Consider the following 16616-nt stretch of genomic DNA (forward strand, 5'->3'; position numbering starts at 1 on the left):
AACAGATGAGCAGTACAGCTAGTAACTGTGGCTTGTCTCCTCAGCATCAGATGAGCAGTACTGCTGGTAACTGTGGCTTGTCTCCTCTGCAACAGATGAGCAGTACTGCTGGTAACTGTGGCTTGTCTCCTCAGCAACAGATGAGCAGTACAGCTAGTAACTGTGGCTTGTCTCCTCAGCAACAGATGATTAGTACAGCTGGTAACTGTGGCTTGTCTCCTCTGCAACAGATGAGCAGTACAGCTAGTAACTGTGGCTTGTTTCCTCAGCAACAGATGATTAGTACAGCTGGTAACTGTGGCTTGTCTCCTCAGCAACAGATGAGCAGTACAGCTAGTAACTGTGGCTTGTCTCCTCTGCATCAGATGAGCAGTACTGCTGGTAACTGTGGCTTGACTCCTCAGCAACAGATGAGCAGTACTGCTGGTAACTGTGGCTTGACTCCTCAGCAACAGATGAGCAGTACTGTTGGTAACTGTGGCTTGACTCCTCAGCAACAGATGAGCAGTACTGCTGGTAACTGTGGCTTGACTCCTCAGCAACAGATGAGCAGTACTGCTGGTAACTGTGGCTTGACTCCTCAGCAACAGATGAGCAGTACTGCTGGTAACTGTGGCTTGACTCCTCAGCAACAGATGAGCAGTACTGCTGGTAACTGTGGCTTGACTCCTCAGCAACAGATGAGCAGTACAGCTGGTAACTGTGGCTTGTCTCCTCAGCAACAGATGAGCAGTACTGCTGGTAACTGTGGCTTGACTCCTCAGCAACAGATGAGCAGTACTGCTAGTAACTGTGGCTTGTCTCCTTGGCAACAGATGAGCAGTACAGCTAGTAACTGTGGCTTGTCTCCTCTGCATCAGATGAGCAGTACTGCTGGTAACTGTGGCTTGACTCCTCAGCAACAGATGAGCAGTACTGCTGGTAACTGTGGCTTGACTCCTCAGCAACAGATGAGCAGTACTGTTGGTAACTGTGGCTTGACTCCTCAGCAACAGATGAGCAGTACTGCTGGTAACTGTGGCTTGACTCCTCAGCAACAGATGAGCAGTACAGCTGGTAACTGTGGCTTGTCTCCTCAGCAACAGATGAGCAGTACTGCTGGTAACTGTGGCTTGTCTCCTCAGCAACAGATGAGCAGTACTGCTGGTAACTGTGGCTTGTCTCCTCAGCAACAGATGAGCAGTACAGCTAGTAACTGTGGCTTGTTTCCTCAGCAACAGATGATTAGTACAGCTGGTAACTGTGGCTTGTCTCCTCAGCAACAGATGAGCAGTACTGCTGGTAACTGTGGCTTGACTCCTCAGCAACAGATGAGCAGTACTGCTGGTAACTGTGGCTTGACTCCTCAGCAACAGATGAGCAGTACTGTTGGTAACTGTGGCTTGACTCCTCAGCAACAGATGAGCAGTACTGCTGGTAACTGTGGCTTGACTCCTCAGCAACAGATGAGCAGTACTGCTGGTAACTGTGGCTTGACTCCTCAGCAACAGATGAGCAGTACTGCTGGTAACTGTGGCTTGACTCCTCAGCAACAGATGAGCAGTACTGCTGGTAACTGTGGCTTGACTCCTCAGCAACAGATGAGCAGTACAGCTAGTAACTGTGGCTTGTCTCCTTGGCAACAGATGAGCAGTACTGCTGGTAACTGTGGCTTGACTCCTCAGCAACAGATGAGCAGTACTGCTGGTAACTGTGGCTTGACTCCTCAGCAACAGATGAGCAGTACTGCTGGTAACTGTGGCTTGACTCCTCAGCAACAGATGAGCAGTACTGCTGGTAACTGTGGCTTGACTCCTCAGCAACAGATGATTAGTACAGCTGGTAACTGTGGCTTGTCTCCTCTGCAACAGATGAGCAGTACAGCTGGTAACTGTGGCTTGACTCCTCTGCAACAGATGAGCAGTACTGCTGGTAACTGTGGCTTGACTCCTCTGCAACAGATGAGCAGTACAGCTGGTAACTGTGGCTTGACTCCTCTGCAACAGATGAGCAGTACAGCTGGTAACTGTGGCTTGTCTCCTCGGCATCAGATGAGCAGTACAGCTGGTAACTGTGGCTTGACTCCTCGGCATCAATGAGCAGTACTGCTGGTAACTGTGGCTTGACCCCTTAGCTACGTCCTATCAGCAATCTTCCCCATCTTTTTAGGTTTTCGGATATGAAACCGCAATAATGAGAGAAGGGTATCAAAATTGGGAAGGGGTCCCACTGTTTTTCATCGGCCAAGAGGCTCCGGGAGGAGCCACAGAGATCACAGCTTAGATGGGAGAATCTGTCCACCGGATGACTATTAGTCGAATACTTCACAAATCTGGTCTTTATTGTAGAGGGGCAGAAGAAAACCATTTTTGAAAGTAAGAAGTCATAAGTAGACCATGTAGGGGACACATCGAGCAGTGGAAGAAGGTGCTCTGGTCAGATGAGACCAAAAGGAAAACCTTTTGGGCTAAATACAAAACACTGTGTGGTGGAAAACTGTGCACTTCATCCAGAAAATCCCATCCCCACTGTAACACATGGTGGAGGCAACATCCTGCTTTGGAGAGGCTTTTCTTCAGCAGGGGCAGGGAAGCTGGTCAGAGTTGATGAGAAGATGGATGGAGGTAAATACAGGACAATCCTGGAGGAAAACCTGCTCAAGGCTGCAGAAGACTTCAGACTGGGGCGTAGGTTCACTTTCCAGCAGGACAACAACCCTCAACTTCCCGCAGTGCTACATTGGAGGATTCAGATCAGAGCATATTCCTGTGTGTGAGCGGCCAAGTCACAGTCCAGACCAAATCCACCGAGAATCTGTGACAAGACGGGAAAATTTCTGTTCACAGACGTCTCCATCTCACTGAGCGAGAGCGAGTGTGCAAAGAAGAGGAAATTGTCACCTCTAGATGTGCAGAGCTGGAGAGACAGACCCCAAAAGACTGAGAAAGGTGGTCCTACAATGTGCTGACTATGGGGGGTGGTGAATACAAATGTATGACAGGTGGTCCTACAAAGTACTGACTCCGGGGCTGAATACTAATGCAAGACAGAGAAAGGTGATCCTACAAAGTATTGATTTGGGGGGTTGAATACAAATGCACGGCACAATTTTCAGATTTATATTTCTTTGTCGCTCCATTGGGAGACCCAGACAATTGGGTGTATAGCTTCTGCCTCCGGAGGCCACACAAAGTATTACACTTTAAAAAGTGTAACCCCTCCCCTCTGCTATACACCCTCCCGTGCATCACGGGCTCATCAGTTTTTATGCTTTGTGTTGAAGGAGGCACACATGCACACAATGCTCCACATTTTAGTCAGCAGCAGCTGCTGATTATATCGGATGGAAGAAAAGAGGGCCCCTAACAGGGCCCCCGGCATGCTCCCTTCTCACCCCACTCAGGTCGGCGGTGTTGTTAAGGTTGAGGTACCCATTGCGGGTACACAGGCAGGAGCCACATGCCGTTTTCCTTCCCCATCCCTTAGGGGCTCTGGGGAAGTGGGATCCTAACCGGTCATCCAGCCACTGGGACCGGGCTCCCTCCGCAGCCCCTGGGGGAATCTGCCGGACAGGAGACGGAGTATCGTCAGGGACATGGCCCTGCATCTACAGGTACTCTGTGTCCCCGTTGGGACGGTGCATGAAGCACCTTGGCCTCAGACGCAGCTGCGATTGCGGTGTGGATTTTTTCTCTGGGACTACCGCGCCGACCGTGCCTGTTTGTCGGCCGCGGTTTTTTACTTTAGTCCCCGGCTTTTGCGGCCTAGTGGGTTAAACTCCCGCCCCTGAGCCTGCCAGTCAGGGAGAAAGGCGGGACGGTCGGTATGATGCCGACAGTGAGGGCGGGAGCACACTTCGCTGTCCTCCGCCCCCCTCACTGATCACTATGAGCCACCAGGTTCCCGCACTTTTGCGGTTCCGCCCACGGCTCCCTCCTCCCCTCGGAACGCCGGCAGCCATTGTTATAATTCTGCCGGTGGAGGATCTCAGAATCTGCTCCACAGCTCTGGGAGAGGGGGATCCTAACCGGTCGCCATGCACTGGGACCGGGCTCCATCCGCAGCCCCTGGGGAATCTGACGGACAGGAGACTGGACATCATCAGGGACAGAGCCCTGCATCATAAGGTACCCTGTGTCCCCTGAGGGACGGTGCATGCAGCATCTGTGTTACAAATGCCGCAGCGGTTGCTGAGTGGTTTGTGAGACTGGGACTACCGCGCCGACCGCGCCATGTTTGTCGGCCGCGTTTTTAAATTTAGTCCCCGGCTCTTGCGGCCTAGTACCATATACCCGTTCTCGGGCCTGCCAGTCAGGGGTAACGACGGGACGGCCGACTGGACGTCGGCAGGGAGGGCTGGAGCATACGTTGGTATCCTCCTTCCCCCTCACTGAGCACTGTGGGGCACCAGTTTTCAGGTGCTGACCCCCCTTGGTGCCGCAGTGTATATATATATATGTTTATTTATATGGTATATGATCTCACTGTTCGGCAGCATTATTTGCTTTTGGCTGTATACCCTCACTGATTACTCTGCGGACGACATGCTGTTGTCTGCTCTTAAAGAATAAGGGTGCCAAGGCACTGGCTTATTTTACAACCTGTACCTCTTGTGCGGCTATATTACAGGCAGGGTCCACATACCCTCATTGTGTACAATGCTTGGCCCCGAGGGCACTCACTCAGCCGCAGCCTCCGGCACTGGTGGGACCCTCGGCCAGGTGGTACCGCCGGTTTCCACTGCACAGATGACAGGGACAGAGTTTGCATGTTGGAATCAGCAAATCTCTGAGTAGCTTTCACATTCCAGGACTCAGTCTATGGACAGAGGGTCTGCTAAGATACTGGAAACCTTGCAGTCCAGACCGATAACACAGGGCCAGGGAGCTGTGAGTTCGTCGCTCCCGGGTTCCTCTGGGTCGGTACAACAAGGGGCTCCTGGGGTAACACCCAGATCCCATGGTGAGAACTCCGTCACGGACCGCGGCCTCTGATAGGCTAAGCGGGCCCGCTGGGAACCTTCCCCGACTTCATCAGGAGTGCGTGTTTCGATCACTCTAACTCCAGAGGGGCCGTCCAGAAGCACAGAACTTTACGGACAAGCGCTTACTAAGCGCCTTATTGACACGCGTTACCCTTTTCCCCCCTGACGTTGTTAAGGGTTGGGCTCAGTGTCACAGGGTGAATTCTCCAGCTCTAGGCTGGCGGCTAGATCCGTAGTATTAGTGGCAGATGCCATCTCTCACGAATGCCACTGACAGGCAAATAAAGCTTATGATGAAATCCATCTATGAAGCCATAGTCGCATCTTTTGCTCCAGCCTTCGCAGCCGTGAGGGCACTCCAAGCTATCTCAGCTTCTCTGGCTGAGATTATTGCGGTTGCACATACCTCTGCCCCGCAGGTTGTGTCCTTCACTTCTCAGGCGTAGGTTTTTTCGTTCTACGCCATGAACGCCGTTCCTGGACTCTGCGAGCCGTATAGCGGTAGCATCCACCAATTCGGTGGCAGTCTGCAGGGCCATGTGGCTACGTGAATGGAAGGCAGGCTCTGCTTCCAAGAAGTTCTTAACCGGTTTGCCATTTTCTGGCGACCGTTTGTTTGGCGAGCAATTGGATGAAGTTCCTAGACAGTCCAAGGGAAAGGTATCGTCCTTGCCCCAGTCCAAAGGTTTCGGTCATTTCGGTCCTCAGCAAAGTTCCGTTCCTCCACGTCCAACAGGTCAGAGGAGGGCTAGAGGAACTCTTCTGCATGGCGGTCTAAGTCACAAGGCGGCTTCCTCATGACTTCGGCCTCACCAAGACCGCGTCCTCGGTCGGTGGCAGGCTCTCCCGCTTTTGCGACGCCTGGTGGCCACATGTCCAAGACCGATGGGTGAGAGACATTCTGTCTCACGGTCACAGGATAGAGCTCTGCTCTCGTCCTCCGACTCTTTTCTTCAAAACATCTCCGCCCCCCGAGCGAGCCGATGCACTTTTTCAGGCGGTGAACACTCTGAAGCCTCGATGTCACAAGGAGACTTCCTAGCATCAATTGACATCAAGGATGCTTATCTCCATGTGCCGATCGCACCCGAGCTTCAACGCTTTCTGCGTTTCGCCATCGGGGACGAACACTTCAGTTCGTGGCACTGCCATTCGGCCTGGCGACAGCCCCACGGGTCTTCACCAAGGTCATGGCAGCAGTGGTGGTGGTCCTACACTCTCAGGGCCACTCGGTGATCACTTACCTAGACGATCTTCTAGTCAAGACACCCTCCTGGGTGGCATGTCAACACAACCTGACCATTGCTCTGGAGACTCTCCAGGGGTTCGGGTGGATCATCAAATTTCCAAGGTCAAAACTGACACCGACCCATTCACTGACTTGCCTCGGGATGGAGTTTCATACTCTCTCAGCGATAGTGAAGCTTCCGCTGCATAGTCAGCGTTCCCTACAGACAGGGGTGCAATCTCTCCTTCGGGCCCAGTCACCCCTTGAGGCGCCTAATGCACTTTCTAAGGATGATGGTGGCAGCAAGGGAGGCAGTTCCCTTGCGCAGTTTCGTCTGCGTCCGATTCTATCGGACACCGCAAATGAGACAGGAGGTCGACGTCCCTAGACAAGAATGTCTCTCTTTCCCTTGCAGCAAAACCTCTCTTCAGTGGTGTCTTCTTTCCACTTCCTGGGCGAAAGAAAAATCCTTCCGGCCCCCAGCTGAGGCTGTGGTCACGACGGACGCGTGTCTGTCAGGGTGGGGAGCGGTCTTCCTCCACCACTCGGCTCAGGGAACCTGGACTCCGACAGAGTCCTCCCTTCAGATCAATGTTCTGGAGATAAGAGCAGTGGATCTAGCCCTAAAGGTGTTCCAGCGGTGGCTGGAGGGCAGGCAGATCCGAATTCAGTCGGACAACGCCACGGCGGTTGCGTACATCAACCACCAGGGCGGCACACGCGCAGTCGTCAAGCCTTCCGAGCAGTTCGGCGGATTCGGCTGTGGGCGGACAGCCTCCACCATCTCCGCAGTTCACATCCCGGGCGTAGAAAACTGGGAAGCAGATTTTCTCAGTCGCCAGGGCATGGACGCAGGGGAATGGTCTCTTCACCCGGACGTGTTCTAGAGATCTGTTGCCGTTGGGGAACGCCGGACGTCGATCTAATGGCGTCTCGGCACAACAACAAAGTCCCGGCATTCATGGCTCGGTCCAAGGATCACAGAACTCTGGCGGCAGACGCGCTAGTTCACGACTGGTCGCAGTTTCGACTGCCTTATGTTTTTCCTCCTCTGGCAATACTGCCCAGAGTGTTACGCAAGATCAGGTCAGACTGTTGCCGCGCCATCCTCGTCGCTCCAGACTGGCCGAGGTGATCGTGGTACCCGGATCTGTGGCACCTCACGGTGGGTCAACCGTGGGCACTCCCAGACCGACCAGACTTGCTGCCTCAAGGGCCATATTTCCTTCGGAATTCTGCGGCTCTAAACCTGACTGTGTGGCCATTGAGTCCTGGCTCCTAGCGTCATCAGGGATATCTCCAGAGGTCATTGCCACCATGAGACAGGCCAGGAAACCAACGTCCGCCAAGATCTATCACAGGACTTGGAGGATCTTCTTATCCTGGTGCTCTGATCAGGGTTTTACTCCCTGGCCGTTTGCCTTGCCCACTTTTCTTTCTTTCCTTCAATCCGGAATGGACAAGGGCTTGTCTCTCGGCTCTCTCAAGGGACAAGTATCGGCGCTCTCCGGTCCCACCTTACAGGCGTCTGTTAACACCCTCGGATCTTAACAGGGTGCTGACGACTCTTCAGAAGCCACTTTGCGAGCCGATGCGGGATCTCTCTATCTCGCCTTTCGCAAAGGGTGGCCTTCCTAGTGGCAGTCACATCACTCAGAAGAGTGTCTCAGCTAGCAGCGCTGCCATGCAAAGCCCCCTTCCTGGTGTTTCACCAGGATAGGGTGGTTCTACGTCCGGTCCCGGACTTTCTCCCTAAGGTATCCCCGTTTCATCTCAATCAGGATATCGTCTTACCCTCTTTGGGTCCGCATCCAGTTCACCAATGTGAAAAGGATTTGCATTTATTAGATCTGGTGAGAGCACTCCGGCTCTACATTTCTCGCACGACGCCCCTGCGCCGGTCTGATGCGCTCTTGTCCTTATCGCGGGCCAGAGTAAGGGATTTCAGGTTTTCAAGTCAACCTTGGCTCGGTGGATCAAGGAACAGATTCTTGAAGCCTACCGTTCTTTTAGGCTTCCGATTCCTGCAGGGCTGAAGGCCCATTCTACCAGAGCCGTCGGTGTCCTGGGCATTGCGACACCAGGCTACGGCTCGGCAGGTGTGTCAGGCGGCTACCTGGTCGAGTCTGCACACTCTCACGAAACACTATCAGGCGCATGCCGATGATTCGGCAGATGCCAGCCTAGGTAGGCGACTCCTTCAGGCGGCAGTTGCCCACCTGTAAGAGGGGGCCGTTTTTCGGCTCTTTTTATCGAGGTATTCTTTTACCCACCCAGGGATTGCTTTTGGACATCCCAATTGTCTGGGTCTCCCAATGGAGCGACAAAGAAGAAGGGAATTTTGTTTACTTACCGTAAATTCCTTTTCTTCTAGCTCCTATTGGGAGACCCAGCACCCGCCCCTGTTCCCTTCGGGCTGTTGTTCTTTTGTGTACACATGTTGTTCATGTTGAATTGTTCTTTTGGTTCATGGTTTCAGTTCTCCGAACATCCTTCGGATTGAATTTACCTTAGACCAATTTATAAGTTTCCTCCTTCCTGCTTTGGCACCAAAAATGATGAGCCCGTGATGCATGGGAGGGTGTATAGCAGAGGGGAGGGGTTACACTTTTTAAGGTGTAATACTTTGTGTGGCCTCCGGAGGCAGAAGCTATACACCCAATTGTCTGGGTCTCCCAATAGGAGCTAGAAGAAAAGGAATTTACGGTAAGTAAACAAAATTCCCTTCTTTTTTTATATATATATATATATATATATATATATATATATATTTATTTAGAAAACCAGGAATGATTTCCTTTACAATTCAGAAATACTTGTACGTAAGGGTGCTTTACACGCTGCGACATTGCTACTGATATGAGATATATCGTTGGGGTCACGTCGTTAGTGACGCACATCCGGCGCTGGTAGCGACATCACAGCGTGTGACACCAAGGAGCGACGATCAACGATCGAAAAATCGTTCAAAAACGGTGATCGTTGACACGTCGTTCCTTTCCTTAATATCGCTGCTGCCAAAGGTACGATGTTGTTCCTCTTTCCTGTGGCACCACACATCGCTATGTGTGACACCGCAGGAACGACGAACATCTCCTTACCTGCGTCCACCGGCAATTAGGAAGGAATGAGGTTGGCGGGATGTCCCGGCCGCTCATCTCCGCCCCTCCGCTTCTATTAGCCGGCCGCTTAGTGACGCCGCTATGACGCCGAACGCACCTCCCCCTTGAGGGACGGATTGTTCGGCGGTCACAGCGACGTCGCTGACAAGGTATGTGCGTGTGACGCTGCCGTAGCGATAATGTTCGCTACAGCAGCGAGCACCAAATGTCGCACGAACGACGGGGGCGGGTGCTATCGCGCTCAACATCGCTAGCAATCGCTAGCGATGTCGCAGCGTGTAAAGCACCCTTAAGTTTTGGTGTCACATCAAATCTTAATAATATACATTTGGGTGTTATGTAAAAAAATGTGGAAAATTTATTGTGGTATGAATATTTTTTTAAGGCACTGTATAAATCTAAGAATTTTTTTGGGCAGCTTTTCAGAATAAAGTAGAGTGATCCTTCTTTTAGGGCTGATTGGTGCATGCCTGGATATACGCAAAACCAGGTCTTCCTTTTTTTTTTTATTTTTATTTTTTTTTCCTTTTTCTCATATCTATAATATTGGATTATTGCAGGAAAGTTCTGATGGAACGGCGAGTGAACCAGAAAAACCCACGTCCGTGTCAGCGGCCGGTAAGAGACGCTCATACATCTTCTAGGCCGGAGTCACACTGGCGTATGGCATCGGATTCGATATGCTAATGATCCTTGGCTCAGGCTCTGCTGTGAGCGTGGTCCGAGCGTCATGTGATTGTGACCCGATCCTGCGATCGGATCACAGGTGCAGAGGAGAGGAAGGGTTTACTCCCCCCCCAATCTCCTCAATTGTCAGCCTGGGCGTATATCGCACTGCACTTGGATGACATCTGAGTGCAGTCTGATGTTTCTCTCGCACCCATAGACTTGTATGGGTGCGAGTGATCTGATTCTCACAGGCAATCACAGCATGATGCCATTTTTTTCTTCTGCCCAATCAGGGCTGAGGAAAATCTCACAGATGTAAGCTGCAGCATTGCCTTCCATAGGACGAGTGCAATGCGAGATTTTTGCACTGCACTCGTGCAAGTCATACATAAGGGTAACACTATCCGTACAATAAAAATAAATAAATAACATTGGCGTAGGGTCACCCCATATTATGATACGAGCACATACAAAGCACACGGCCACAGACTGCAGCCCCACTCCTGCGCTTATTTTGGCCGTATATCAAAATAAGAGGAACCGCATGCGGCTTTTATTATATAACAAGCTATGAAGAAAAAGACATGGATCGCACATCCCAAAAATACAATGATCTAAAGCCGCTAGGCAAAAAATTAAATAGAACATGAGGTTCTTTTGTTACCATTCTGATCAGATTGTATTAAGCCCACTGCCACGTCACGGCAAACCTCTTGAGTGGGTCCTTAACCTGACCCTTTTTTTGTGCGGCACCGTGCACCATTATATAAATATATATATGTGTGTGTGTGTGTGTGTATAGTGTATGTGTATCTATATATATATATATATATATATATATATATATATATATAATATATGTATATGTGTGTGTGTATATATACATACATACATACATACATACATATATTTTTATATATATATATATATATATATATATATACACATACACATACACTTTTTTTTTTTTTTTTTTTTTATTATTTAAATAAAAGAAAAACAGTATGCTTCCCCCCCAATTTTGATACCTAAGATAAAACCCGACAGCTGGGGCAGGTATTCTCAGACTGGGGAGGGCCATGGTTATTAGCTGCCCACCCAGCCTAAAAATAGCAACCTGCAACTGCCCAGGATTGTCGCAACCATTAGATGTGACAAGCCAGGTGCTTTACCCGACTCTTCCCATTGCCCAGGTGTGGTGTCAATCGGTGTATTATGGGGTTAATAACAGCCCACAGCTGTTACAAAGCCCAAGATTAATGATGGCAGGTGTCTGAGCCCCCCCCCCCCATCACTAAACTGTAAGTGACAGTAAATAAACACAGACACTGAAAAATCCTTTAGAGTAAAATACAAAAATCACCCTCTTTCACCACTTTGTTAACCCCCTAAACACCCCTGCAGGTCCGACGTAATCAACACAAGGTCCCACGGCAATTGCAGCTCTGCTACATCTCAGTCACAGTGAGCGCCATAGAGCATGACTGCCGCTATGAGATCCAGGGAGAGAATGAATGAGCCACGATGAGAGATGACTGGTTGCAGGCAGATGCTCGCTGTCACATAGGCTGGGGGCGCATCTGACTGCAACCAATTACAGAGGCCAGGCTGGCGGGGGGGTGGGGAAAGAAGTGCATATGTGATGAGCAGCCCAGGGAGGCCACAGGAGCAGCGTATAGCAGCGTGTGACCAGTTTACAGCTGTGACGGAGCCTCGGTATGTATGAAGCACTCGCTTCATTCTTATTTACTTTTATTTTTTGTTTTTTAAATTTCTCTAGATTATACACCCAGAATCACGGGCCCGGGTCCGGCACCTGGGCACCTTTTTGAAACCGCGCGGATCTAGACTTTTACAGTCCGGGTCCGCCTATCACTACTAAAGACCCTTTATGATGACACCTATGTCTGGTGGACACGCTGGTGAATTTTGCAGGGGCGTTATTAGGCAGACCCATAGGAAGTTTGGGGACCTCAGAACATGATTTTAAGATTAAAGAGATTATTTTTACCACGATCAGCAGAATCCCCGTGTCTCCAGCTCACAACGACTTTTCCCCCTTGGCTTCTCTGCATCAGAATACATCTTCTATCTGGCACAGTGTTGTCTCCTCTTCTCTTGCAGATACAGAAGGTGCCTTGACGTTGGCTGCAGATGTCAAGATCAAGGAGGAACCTGAAGAAGAGTGGACTACTTTCATCATTTCAGGTGAGTTGAATTTAAAGTGACTGAAACCCCTCACCATCCCTCCTCCTATTCACCTCAACCCACCTATTGTCACCCCCATCAACTCTCGTTTCATACACCCCCTGCCCCCAGCTTCACTCCTTGTAGCCATCTCTACTCACTTCTTCTCATTACTATCCCTGTGTTTCACCCTAACTGTTAAAACCTATCATTTCCCCAGCAACCCTTATGGCTCTTCACTCACAAATTCCTAGTATCACGGGGTACAAAATGACTAGGGACACCTATACTGGCCCTCAGACTGGGGTCCCTGTGCTGTCCCTTATCTCGGAGTTAGGCTTGATAGTAGCAAGGTCTTAGCCCCCTGCATGACCCTAACTCCTGTCCAAGCCCTGTTCTTACTACCCCCTCTCCCACACCCTTGGGGTGGGCTGGACATACCGTAACAAGCCCCACAAACAACACGGACAGGGACAAAAAACAAAACTCGTACACACAATACGTGTACGAGAGGAAATAAAGTATAAGACAGGAAGTAAACGCACAACGGGAAAACTTCCACACCCCACAAACCACAGGTCACCACAAATATGTTCACCACCAAGACTGGAATCGCAGGAGCGTAAGCTGAAGCTATTATCAGCAGCAAACAGACTCCCCAGCCTTAAATAGGGAGGAGACGGCTGAATAGGAATTAGCAACCTGAGTCTCCAATAACCACACACCCCTACACAGGAATTAACTCCTGCAGGACTGGAAAGCGGTAGAAAAGACTCAGCCAACACCCGGCTCAGGCTGAGCAACTAGGAGACCTGAGGTTGCCTGCAATGTGAACACAGTCCGCCGCCGCCGAGGTGGACCTGAACACTGCATGACACCTCCTCAATGGTCCCTTTTTTTTTCTTAGTTTGGCTTATTGTGCTATTAGACAATATGATTACTGCCCATGAATTAATGCTCCTCGGCTATGATCATTTCATAGCCTGTCAGCACTTTTATGTGCACACATTGATCGTTCTGTACGCATAGGCTGTCATTGTTTGCACAGGATAGGGTATTGCCACTGATGATTTTCAAAGAAGCTCAGAAATAATTTTGCTTGATGAACGAGGGTTTTGATAGGTGATTGGTTGCAGTTTCGACTGGCGGCCTTTTTACACTGGTGGCAAGGAACAAGCATTCCTAGAAACAATCGTACACGATAATCAGTCAGATTATATGCACCCATAGGTAAAAGCCAGTAATCAAGAACTTCAGTGTAACCCCCTATGCTAGAGCAAGTCATATACCTATATCCTTCAGGCCCTATAGGATCAATATGGGTTAGCCATCGGTTGGGTCAAAACTTGCACACTGTCTGGATATATCGGCCCCATTGAAGTTGCTGTTTCTAAGTCTTGTGATCCACTTCTGCTGGGGCAGAAAATGGCTAGAAGGTTGGAGGAGTGTTTAAACTAGGAATGGGGGGCGAGGGTATTCACTTTATAGAAGGGGAATGTAATGCAGATAGTGACCAGGGCACAAGTAATGAAATTGGGGGTGGTACGGGGTGAAGGGTTAGGACAGTTAATACAGTAAGCAGGAATACAGGTACAGAGTCATACGTAACGTGCATGTACACTAATGCCCGAAGCCTCACAAATAAGGTGGAGGAATTAGAATTAATATTGTTGGAAGAAAATTATGATATAGTGGGGATATCAGAGACATGGCTGGATGAGAGCTATGACTGGGCTGTTAATTTACAGGGTTATAGCCTATTCAGGAATGACCGTACAAATAAGCGAGGGGGAGGTGTGTGTCTATATGTAAAATCATCCTTAAAACCCATCCTGCGTGACAACATATGTGAGGGTACTGAGAATGTAGAGTCCCTATGGGTGGAGATAAGGGGGGGGAGAATGAATAATAAAATACTGATAGGGGTGTGTTATAAGACGCCGAATATTATGGAAGAGGTAGAGAATCTCCTCATAAAGCAGCGAGTCTCGGAGAGGTAATTATTATGGGGGACTTTAACTATCCTGATATAAATTGGGGAACAGAAACTTGCAGTTCCAGCAAAGGAAATAGATTTTTGATTACAATGAAAGATAATTACCTTTCACAAATGGTACAGGACCCCACAAGAGGGGGAGCACTACTAGACCTTGTACTAACCAATAGGCCAGACCGCATATCAAATATACAAGTTGGGGGTTACTTGGGGAATAGTGATCACAAAATAATAAGTTTTCATGTATTCTTTAGTAAGATGTCTAGTAGAGGGGCTACAAGGACACTAAACTTCAGGAAAGCAAATTTTAAACGGTTGAGAGATGATCTTAGTGCAATAAACTGGGATGATGTACTAAGTAATAAAAGTACACAAAGCAAATGGGAGACTTTTATGAGCATCCTGAATAGGGCTTGTGCAGAAAATATACCCTATGGGAACAAACATGCTAGAAATAGGAGGAAACCCCTATGGCTAAATAGAGCTGTAAGGGAAGCAATAAAAGAAAAACAGAAAGCCTTAAAAGAATTAAAGAGGGTAGGTAGTGATGAGGCATTATATAATTATAGAAAATTAAATAAAATATGTAAAAAGCAAATTAAGTTAGCTAAGTTTGAGACAGAGAGACTCATTGCGAGAGAAAGTAAAAATAATCCTAAAATATTCTTTAACTACATAAACAGTAAAAAACTGAAAAGCGATAGTGTTGGCCCCCTTAAAAATAGTCTTGGTGAAATGGTGGAAGGAGATGAGGGTAAAGCCAACCTGCTGAATGACTTTTCTTTATCGTTCCTTATGGGAGACCCAAACCATGGGTGTATAGCTTCTGCCTCCGGAGGACACACAAAGTACTACACTCAAACGTGTAGCTCCTCCCTCCGGGCTATATACACCCCCTGGATGACAATCTACCCAGTTCAATGCTTTGTGTTTCAGGAGGTACACACACTTGCATTCTCTGATATTTTTTTATTTTAATTTTAAAGATTTGGAAGAAAAGCGGGTCCAGTCTGGACTCCCGGCATGTCCCTTCACACCCCACTCTGTCGGGTGCTGTTAAGGTTGACTTTATAAGGCTGGAGCCTTCACATGCCGCGCTCCTTCACATCCTCTGTCGAGGCTCTGTTTGAAGTGGGAGCCTCCACGGTCCTCTCTGCTTGCAGAAGACCGGTCTCCATCCGCAGCCCTGTCTGGTCCCTGCTGGAAGGAGCGTTAACCCCCACTCAGGGACATGGCCCTGCGTCTCAAAAAGCTAAGTATTGAGACGTTTTTCAGGGGTCCCGGGTACTTTTATTAGGGGGACAGTATGTGCTTTAGCGTTACTGTAAATTCCGGCCGGTTCTGGGGGTTTCCCCTGAGAACCGCGCCGAGGGTGCCTGCTCGTCGGCCGCATTTTAAAATCTAGGCCCCGGCTTCAGTTTGGGCCTAGTTTCGGTTTTGGTTTCTCTGCATGTTTTGCATACAGCGCCGCCCACCGCCCGACCAGCAGAGGGGAGGGCACTCCTCTCTGGGGAGATGTTCCCTCCCCTGTATTTCTTCCTGTATCTCTCTGCCCTCCGTTTTTCCCGCTCGTGGGCTTATACACGCCCCCTCCCTTTCTCCCAGCGCCATTTTCTCAGCGTTCTTTCACTGGAGGGCGCTGGATGCTGCAGCTGCATGCTGTTAGGAAGGCTGACGCTTCATAGGAGAGCGGTGGAATCCGGAGGGCACACAGAGAGCAGGGCTGGTAAGCCACAACCTCTGGTTGTGCACTTTTATTACACTCTCAGGCATTCTACAGGAGTGTATTCTGGCTGCAGAGCTTCCACCTCAGCAGCATGTCTGTCACTAGGAGCAAGGCTGCAAACATGTACGCTATATGCACTGCGTGTAAGCTCATTCTGCCAGAGCCTAGCACATACCCACATTGTGATGCCTGTGCTAACATGTTTGTGTCTCAGCCTGGAGCCGCCTCAGGGGTCCCTCTGGCTGCTCCGGCCCAGGTGGCTGAACCCCCGGCTTGGGTAGCTTCCTTTTCACAAGCTATTTCCCAGTCTTTTGCCGACTCCATGGGGCAGCTGTCCCGGACACTGCTGTCCATGCATCAGCCCCCTTCTTAGGGTGCCTCTGCGGCTCCGAGCTCTGCAGAGCACTCAGAGCATGTCCTAGGACCCCGTCCCCCTAAATGGAGACGCAGGGAACCTTCTCCTTCCTCGTCCCACGGCTCTGATTCACTGGCCGAGGTGCAGGGCGAGGAAGATTCGTTTACTGTGGGCTCAGACGCTGCCTCTATGTACCCCATTGACTTGTCTGAGGGTGATGCGGATGTTAGTGACTTGATTGCGTCCATTAACTCCGTACTGAACCTCAACCCACAAGAGTCAGAGGAACAACCCTCTCTGGTAGAGGTACACCAGTTTACCTCTGCTAAGAAACCTAGGAGTATGTTTTTTAACCACTCCAGCTTTCAGA

General features: G+C 49.8%; 1 protein-coding gene across 1 annotated transcript in view; it reads left to right on the forward strand.

Moving 5' to 3' along the window:
- Positions 1-16616, forward strand: part of LOC142295896 (uncharacterized) — a 52910-nt gene that overhangs the window by 14428 nt on the left and 21866 nt on the right. Inside the window, 2 exon segments of the mRNA XM_075339014.1 lie at positions 9874-9931; positions 12107-12190. Of these exon segments, the coding sequence (XP_075195129.1) occupies positions 9874-9931; positions 12107-12190 (142 nt within the window).

The sequence above is a fragment of the Anomaloglossus baeobatrachus genome, chromosome 3 (genome assembly GCF_048569485.1).
Source record: "Anomaloglossus baeobatrachus isolate aAnoBae1 chromosome 3, aAnoBae1.hap1, whole genome shotgun sequence".
NCBI classification, from domain to species: Eukaryota; Metazoa; Chordata; class Amphibia; order Anura; family Aromobatidae; genus Anomaloglossus; species Anomaloglossus baeobatrachus.